The following is an 8,372-nucleotide window of genomic DNA, read 5'->3' on the forward strand; positions in this document are numbered from 1 at the left end:
CCCCAGCCCTCGTGCACTAAACCAGCCCCCCCCCCGCCCCCTCCCACAGTCTCCTCTGGCTATTTTCTGATGTGCAAGAGCAGAACTTCTGCTGTGGCCCTAACAACAGTTACTGAAACCATTATTACCAGCATGTCTGCTGTGGCCAGCTCAGGGCCCGGAAGCGCCAGCTGCTGGCCATTTCATGTCGATACCACCGGCGAGGGGAAGGACCGAGAAATCGGAGAAATCTCTTGGATCCACGCACGAGGATGCCAGAGGAACCCCAGCATCCTGCACCGAGCAGCCACTATGTGTCAATTGCACCGGAATCTATCAGTTGCTCTTGCCAGGATGGGACCTGCTGGTTATTTCCCCAGTGCTGACTTGCAGAGTAGCAGGGCACTTCTCCCCTTCTGCAGTGCTGCCAGGCCTGGGGATCTCGGGTCGCCAGTGGGGCAAGAGTGCTGTCCCCGATCCCCTCTCTCCTGCTCACAAGCCAGCCTGTGCCATCTCTGCTTGGGATTTACCTAGAGCCTTCAATCTGTCCGTGTCTGCCCATCTGTAACAGCAGGTTGACCCTGGAGGATGCTGCAGGTAGGGACTGTGACTCAGACCTGTGTCTGCGCAGGCTTCACCCAGGGGTGTTAAGGGCAGAAAGATTTCCTGCCCCTCCTATGCCCTGTCTGGCCCAGCCTCCTGCACAAGGATGGATGGCAAAGCTCAGCCCATCTCCGCTCTCAGCTGGGGCTTTTCATGGGCAACTCCACGAACAGCTGGTAGACAGCAGAGCCCACAACTGGATGTGCTGGGGGGTGCCCCCTCCAGAGCACACAGGGCAAGAGGCGTGTCAGACGTGCCAAGGGACACAGAGCCAGGGCATTGGTGGGAAGAGGGCATTACACTGAGCACATGCTGGGCTTTGGGATGCAGGGAGGGAGGTGGCCCGGGGGCCAAAGCCCAGCCCTGGCACAGACATTGGGGGGGCGGGGGCATGCCACAAACCAGAGCAGACTGAAGCCCTGTTCAATGCCAAGGTGCAGTTGGCAGGGGCTGGGTCCCAGCAAAGAGCCATGCAATGCAGCACCACGGGGCCCTGGGGTAAATGAAAGGGGGCGGGTGCTCCTGAGCCAGACCCGGCCAGGGCTGTGTTTTAGGACAGGAAAGGGGATGCAGGAGGGGGTGGCAGCTGCTGGAGGGCAGAGAATGTGCCCCACGCCCTTTCCCTGCTCTGTGCCCCTGGCCAGCAGCCCAGCCCACCACAGGCAGGAGCTGCCACCAGAGTTGGTTACATTTCCTGTTGGCTGAAGGGCTCAGCCTGGGGCAGGGCAGAACCCAGAGACGTGTCCCCCACCCCCTCCATGGGGCTCGAGCTCTCTCTGACCAGCTAAAGGGAACCAGGCAGGAATGTTCCCTCCGCCGGCCCCACCCAGGCCTCTGCCAAGGAGACAGTGCCCAGGGAGTTTTCACTCTCCCCTTTCCTCCAGCTGCCAGCTCAGCACCAGCGCCAGGCTGGTACCCTGAGCCCCTTCTGGCCCCCACAGCACCCCCACCAGCAACAGGGGTTTTGCCTTCACCCCCATCGAAGACCTGGGTGCCCCAGCCTGCCACGTATATGGAGTCACAGCCTGAAGTCCCAGGGCTGGTGCAGCCGCAGCAGGAGCCCACGGAGAGGGCACTAACCAGAACCAGCCGCCCCGTGGCCCCTGGGGGATGCCCTTGCTCCTGCATTCACGATGCCCAGCATCAGCAGCTCTGTGCCCATCACCTGCCCAAGGAAGCACAGGGCCAGGCAGCTGATCTGCCTGACTCCCAGCCCCCGCAGGGTAAGGGGGCATGGCTGGGGGGAGGCAGGGAGCAGACCAGTACACACTCCTGGGGACCTGTGTTGGAGCAGAGGGAAGCCAATGTGACTGACTGACAGATGCTGGAGGCTGACCCAGTCAGGGCACAGGAGCAGCTCTTCCTCTCCAGTTCACACAGCCTGGGCCATGCGGGAAGGTGACCATGGTCCCAGGGGCCAAGGGCTCCGACCTCTGGAGGATCACATGCTGGGAACTGTGGCCCATGTGGCTGCTGTTGGCCCCATTTCATGCCAGTTCAGCCCAGCCTCAGGGCTCCCGCTAGGAGCCGCCTAGGATGGGGGCACCTGCCGTGACCTTTGTTTTGGGGCAGGGGAGAGGGGCTGCAGCAGCCTGAACTGCCCAGTGCCCCCCGCAGGGTGGGCAGCATGGTCTCTGCACAGGCTGACTCTCAGCTCTGTGCCCCCCGAGGCGCTTTGCATAGCAGTACCCAGAATGCTTAGCACCTCGTGGCATGAGGTCAGACTTCAGGCACCAGAGTTCCAGTTGGCTCCTCTCCGCAACTCATCAGATGTGTGTCAACTCCCTGCCTCTGCAGCGAAATCAGCCGGGTTCCTGGGCACCTAGGGGTGGCCCATCCTTACCTACGCAGGGTGCTGGGACAGAGAGAGAAGCCCCACTATGTTCCTGGGGTGGGGACAGCTTGGGAAAGGCAGCACCCTCCCCACTCCAACCACCCCACACACCTCACTGTTCCCCTGCTCACCCCAGAAGTGTGTAGGCGCCCACCACGCTGCAGGGGCCCCTCATTCCTGACCTGCAGCCCCTACAGCTTGTCACTGCCCTGACTGCAGCGTGCCAGGCAGGCAGCTCGGCAAAGCGGCCTCGGACCAGTCCCAGGCCCAGTCCCTGCAAGGGGCCATGGGGAGGTGCTGGCAGAGCCAGAGTGCGTGTAACTAGCTGGCACAGGACAGAACCATGCAGGCAGGAGGGCAGAGCCAGGGTGGGCAAGCCCTGCAGCCAGCGCTGCCAGCAATACCCCAGAGCCATTCGCCACAGGGGTGTTCGCCTCTGGGCCAAGGATTCTTCACCCCTCGGGGTGCTCTAGCAGCTGGGGTAAGCTTGAGCTCCATCCCAGAGCAGTCGCGCTCTCCCCACCAAGTGCCATGCCCTCAACCCAGGCTCAGTGCTACCCGGCTAAGGGGTCTCCATTATCCCAGCACCACACAGCCCTCAGAGCTACTGCATGCCCATCACCTCCAGGGCAGGCCACCAACCCCATCTCATTCTAGTCAGTGGCTGCACATGGGAGGGGAGGTGCCAACCCCTTCCCCCAGCACCCAGACCGGGGACAGAGCGGGACACGGGCTCTGCCCTGCCCCGACGAGCACCAGGCACTCCCAGACAGCTCACACCACACCTGTAGCAGAAATAGACTTTATTCCTCTGCATGTACACAGCACCCCTGTACTGCAGCTCAGTGAGCCCCCTGGAAAGCTGGCAGCCCATCTGGCACAAGGCACCCGGGCCTGGCGTAGCCTCGGGTTTCACTGCTGGGCTTCAGACACGCCTGCAATACAGGGCAGCTGGAGTGAGAGTGCCCCCCTGGTTCTCACCCCAGCACCCATCAGCAGACCCAGAAGAGAGGCCAAGGGAGCGAGCGAGCACCTGCCAGGCTTGCAATGGGGCAGAGCCGCCAGCCAGCCAGGCCCCACCTGTCGGACCAGATGAACTATCAAAGCCCCAGCCCTGAGCCTGCTACCACTGTCCCATCCCAAGTGCAGATGGGGCCTCATTCCTGCCCCATCTGAGAGCCCCAAGCAGCTGCCACTGCCTGGGCCCAGGCCTTGAGGAGCTGGCCTCAGGCTTAACCCTGCTGCCAGCTGAGCCCGAGCCCTCTGGGGGCTGAATCCAGGAGTCCCGAGCTCCCTCCCCAGATCACTGCAGCAGGCAGTGCCCAACTCAGAAATGTGTCTCCACCAGTCACCCTGCTGCCTGGCAGCCAGCCAAGGCTCAATGCAGCTGGAGGCAGTCACCCCGTCTCCCCTGGCAGCCAGCAAGGGAAGGCTGAAAATGCAGAGTCCCCCAGGGCCTAGGAAGTAGGGATGCTTGTGCCCTCCGTCCTGGCACTCCCCCCCAGGGTTACGTACAGGGACTCCCAGGGATGCTCCAAGGGAAGCCAGGGCTATCGGCTTGAGAACCAGCCATGGAAGAAGGTCTCCAGGAAGGAGAAGGGGTGGCCCAGGTTTGGAGTGCGGAGTTCCCCCCGCTGCTGCCAGTCACCCACAAACTGCGCCAGCTCTCCTGGAGAACAGAAGGAAGGATCAATAGAACCGAGTGCTCCCAGACAGTCCCCAATAACCCTTCCCTGACTCCCCCACTGGCTCCATTCTCCACCCACCCCCAGGCCCAACCAGTGGCAGAGCCCAGCCCCAGGCCCACACTCACCATCCTCCGGGATGGTGTCCTCTTCCTGAGGGTCCTTGCCTTGCCCGCCCTCTGGGATGGTGGTGACTAGGGTCTGATCCCCTCTGCGGCGGGTAACAACGGTCTCTCTGCGCCCCTGGCTGTCCTGCACTGTCCGACTTTCCTCCACGGTCTGAGGACAGAACGGCAGGCACTCGTCACACCCAGCCCGGAGCAGCCCTGGTCCCTCCGGCCCCACCCATGGGAGCCCAAGTCACAGCAGGCAGTGCAGTGTGGGCACTGAGGCTGAGTCGAGAGCCAGGGACTATCCCAGCCCCCAGCAGGAGCCACACCGAACACGCCCCGCTCCCAGGCCGCCGTATGCGAGCCCCCAGTGAGCAAGGAGGAGACGGCCCTTTCCGCCACAGCCCCGAGGAGTCGCCCCCTTGATGCCTGGCCACGCAGCACTCACCCCATCAGGCCCCGTCACCGTGGTGACGGACACACTCTGGAAATAAGAGTGGGCCTTTGGCTCGCCCGGTCGCAGGACAGTCTCCAGCCCCTCCGAGGAGACTCGGGAATCCAGATCTGTGCAGAGGATGGAAATACATGAGCCAGGAGCTCAGGGACCCCATCCTGGGAAGGGCCCAGGAGAGAGTGGGGCTCTGCAACCATGATCCCAAGATGTGTCTCGTGCCCCAGACGGAGCAGCAGGAGCTCAGGTCTCAGGGCCCTGGCGCCCCCTCTCAGTCCAGGGAGCTCCAGAACAGCACCTACCACTGCCAGAACAGCCTGGCAGTCCCAGCTGCACCCTCCCCCAAAGCTCAGACCCTCATGCAATCCCCCCAGGGCACAATAGGCACTGACCTTTGTCCTCTCTGGCACTCGGGGGAGCCGGATGCATCTCTCCCAGCTAGGATGGAAAGCAAAGAGCCAGTTAATGGAGGGTGGGGGTATTACAGTGGTAAACAGGGCAAGTGATGGGGCCTCCGATGGCTTGTTACAGACCTGTCTGGCTCTCTGGCGGGGCCTATCCCCACCAGCTTGTGCCAGCACCTGCCAGGAGGGCCCCTGCTATCCCCTGAGGTACCAACAGAGAGCAAGGGCAGCACCCCTGCCATGCCAGCAATGAGAGAGATGGCTGCTGCGAGACCCAGATGAGAAGGCTCCTGTGCGTTCACTCACCCCAGCAAATGGCCGCCAAGGCCTCATGCCTGGGGCTGCCGGGCCCACACTGTCCCCCAAGTCCCTCCCAGGGACCGGGCCCTCTGCAAAGCTCCTGGGCTGGTGACTGTCCGGATATTTGAGCATCGAGTCCCGCAGCGCCTGCCGTTTCTGCTCCTCACTCAGGTGGCCCGAGGCAGGTGGGGCGGCCTCAGTGCCAGGAAGCTCTAGGGAGCAGAGAGGGAAAGCAGCACATCACACCCCTGTTCTACTAACAGCCCTCAGCCATGTATCCCTCGCCCCATGCTGCTGTCCCAACCCTGGGCTACCCCCACCCCAGGGCCGCTGGTGCTCCTCAATCCTGACTTGCAGTCCGTTATCTCTAGGTGCTCTCTCCAGCAGATGATGCCAATCAAACAGCAGGGGCTAGGGAAATCACTGGCGATGGAGCTGTCTGCTCAGAGCCATACCAGCCCCATACAGGGAAAGGCCCAGCACAGCACCCTACCGAAGGGCTGGCAGGGCAGGGTCCAGGCCCCCATCTCGTTGAACAGCTCGTTAAAGTCACGGAAAAGCTCATCAAAGCCAAAGTTGTCATGGAAGCGCATCCCGCCAAAGCTGAACCCAAAGTCCTCGGGGCACACCCCAAATGAGGGGCCTTCGTCTTCGTCGCATTCGTCCTCCTCATCTTCATCCCAGGTGATGCCCCCAAAGAAGGGGTCTCGGGGCCTATGGGGGGAGAGGAGTCACGGCAAAGCACATCGGCATTTGAGCGGAAGCCCCCCCCCCAGGGGAACGTCCCATTCCTGAGCCAGGGCCACCTCAGAGAGCCTTGCCCAGCACCACAACATCGCCACCGTGGGGGAGGGGTGCCAGACTTGGGCCTGGCGGGAGCGAAGGGGCCAAGCAGGGTTGGGGGGCCAAGACGGGGGAGGAAGGGGGAGAGGCCAGGCAGGGGGACATAAGTGAGCTGGGTTGTGCTGGGCCCTGGGGTGTTGGGCTCGGGCCCGGTAGGGGAAGGAGGGTGGGGTCCAGGAAGGGGCAGTGACGGAGGTGCCAAGTTCTGGCCGGGGGACGGCGGGGGCCAAGCCGGGGGGCGGGGGGCCGAGTGGTAATGTCTCTGGTCTTGAAGGAACATGACCAGGAGGCTCCCAAGATCGCCACCAGCGGGAGGAGGAGACGTTGCTAGGGGGACAATCGGGGCCGGGGGTTAGAACTGGCTGGGCCGAAGCAACCGGAGGCGTCGAGGAAGATCGGGCGTCACTGGATGCGCGTGGAATCGTAGGGGGGCGAGCCCCACGTTTCGGGGGGTGAGAAGTTGCACTAGCGGGGCTACAGGACCAGGGGGGAGAGAGAGAGTGCGCAAGCCGGGGGTTTGCTCGGCTTGAGGCACATGAGAAGCACTCGTGGGAGGGAGATTGAGACCCACTCAGGTGGACCGGGTGAGGGGCTGGGTCAGGGGCGCAAGAGGGAGAGGTGCTCAGGCCAGGTTGGGGGGGAGTCCTCGTGGGTAGGAACGCACCGGGGGGGGGGGGGGTGCACCTCGGGCCGAGAGGGGGTATGCTGGCTGAGGCCAAGCCCCGGGGCGGGAGCGGGCTCGGGCTGGGGGCTATGAGTAGGCCCTGGGGGTTAGGGATGTGCTAGGGGGCTGTCAAGGAGCCGCGAGGGGCGGTTTCGGGGGGCCCTCAAGGCCGGGGGGGGGGTAGAGAGGTGATAGGACTGGTAATACCACAGGCCGGGGGGGTGTCCTAGTGTGCCTGAAACGCTTGCGACGCCAGGTTGCGGGAGCAAAGTAAGGGACCACAGGGTCTAACCGATGGGGGTGAGTGTGGGCGCTGAGAGAGCCGGGGGGAGAGTGGTTGCTTTGGGTTTCCGGGGAACGGAGGAGGCTCGGCATCTGAGGGGTAGGAATTATTGCCTTGGCGGCCCAAGGCCGGGGAGTGAGGGGGCCCTGTAAGTGCAAGTGGACACACACGGGGGCGGTTGCTGGATTCTCAAGAGGGATGGGGGTAGCGTGCTTCAGCAGCGAGAGACACGAGAGTGAAAGGTAGCGGCCTATGAGGTGACTGCCCCGGGCTCGCGCCGAGTGGGACGGCCGGGAGCTAGGTTAACTAGTGGGGTTGTGGTATCCGAGAGGAGTCGGGGGGAAACTCTGCCTGAGAGGATCTTAACCAAGCAGTTTGGGGTTATATTTCAAATGAGCTGAATCAGACTATTAAAAAAGTTACACTGAAGTGTAGGCAAGCTAAATAATTTATAGCTGCTGAGAACTCGGTGAGTGGACAAAGATGAAAAAAGTGATGGCCTGAATTTTTTATTCTTTCTAATTTCAAAATGCAAAGCACAGTGCTTCTCTGTTCCAAGAGGGTTTCTTGAGGAAGCTACTGAGCAGAAAGGAACAATGATGGAGACGAGATCGCCCCCCCCTTTGTCAAAGTGTTAAAAAATGTTCTGTGGTTCTTACTCTGCGTCTAGCATTGGAAATGAAAGTGACATTGTACTTCAACCCAACGTGTGCGCCTCCTCTCTTTATTGTTTAAGGATGATCAGATCTATCCAGAACTGCTCTGGGCCCATCCAACTGAAAAATAATTAGGACGTATATAGACTGACAAAATGGAAAGGGGGGGGAACTCTGAGGGTTGTCTTGCTAAATTGATTCCGTTAACGAATTGCAGGAATGTGAACGGCTGACGCCCCATTCCCACGCCGGGGGCAAGTGGCAATGCCTGCCCCGGCAGCCTATGACGAGACAGCCTGTTGGGGTGGGGTGAAGCAATCAAGTCACCACACCATACTCATCTCCAAATTGCTTAAGAAAGTAAGAGGCATTTCCCACCATGCAGCCCTGCAGGCTCCGTGGGAACACCTCACTGGTCTGGAGCTGCATACTGTCTGTTTTCTGCTTAAACTCTATAACCACTCTTTAAGCTCTAATATCAGTTTTACCCTCTTCTTCTGTGGTGAAGTTTCAACAGAAATTTAGAAAAGAAAGAGAGAAACATACGAAGCAATTCTAAG

At 61.3% G+C, this 8,372-nt stretch overlaps 2 protein-coding genes across 6 annotated transcripts in view; both read right to left on the minus strand.

Annotated features, from left to right (window-relative positions):
* Positions 1-192, minus strand: part of ATP8B2 (ATPase phospholipid transporting 8B2) — a 29,477-nt gene extending 29,285 nt beyond the window's left edge. Inside the window, exon 1 of the mRNA XM_075071019.1 lies at positions 129-192. The gene's annotated coding sequence lies outside the window, so the exon portion shown is untranslated. The remainder of the gene's footprint in view (positions 1-128) is intronic.
* A 3,010-nt stretch (positions 193-3,202) lies between these two features.
* Positions 3,203-6,142, minus strand: HAX1 (HCLS1 associated protein X-1). Of its 5 annotated transcripts, XM_075071007.1 has the most exons (7): positions 5,860-6,135; positions 5,373-5,578; positions 5,055-5,100; positions 4,660-4,775; positions 4,230-4,380; positions 3,932-4,085; positions 3,203-3,351 (listed from the first exon to the last, which is right to left on the minus strand). In XM_075071007.1, exons 1-6 carry the CDS (start codon positions 5,957-5,959, stop codon positions 3,967-3,969), a joined length of 738 nt encoding a protein of 245 aa, XP_074927108.1. In that variant the 5' UTR covers positions 5,960-6,135; the 3' UTR covers positions 3,203-3,351; positions 3,932-3,966. The 5 variants fall into 5 exon arrangements, with proteins under 5 accessions (XP_074927108.1, XP_074927110.1, XP_074927109.1 ...); XM_075071009.1 differs by lacking the exon at positions 4,230-4,380 and having other exon boundaries at positions 5,860-6,142; XM_075071008.1 differs by having other exon boundaries at positions 3,203-4,085; positions 5,996-6,140.
* Between the last annotated feature and the right edge of the window lie 2,230 nt (positions 6,143-8,372).

Source organism: Chelonoidis abingdonii, chromosome 11, assembly GCF_003597395.2.
Source record: "Chelonoidis abingdonii isolate Lonesome George chromosome 11, CheloAbing_2.0, whole genome shotgun sequence".
In the NCBI taxonomy this organism is placed as follows: domain Eukaryota; kingdom Metazoa; phylum Chordata; order Testudines; family Testudinidae; genus Chelonoidis; species Chelonoidis abingdonii.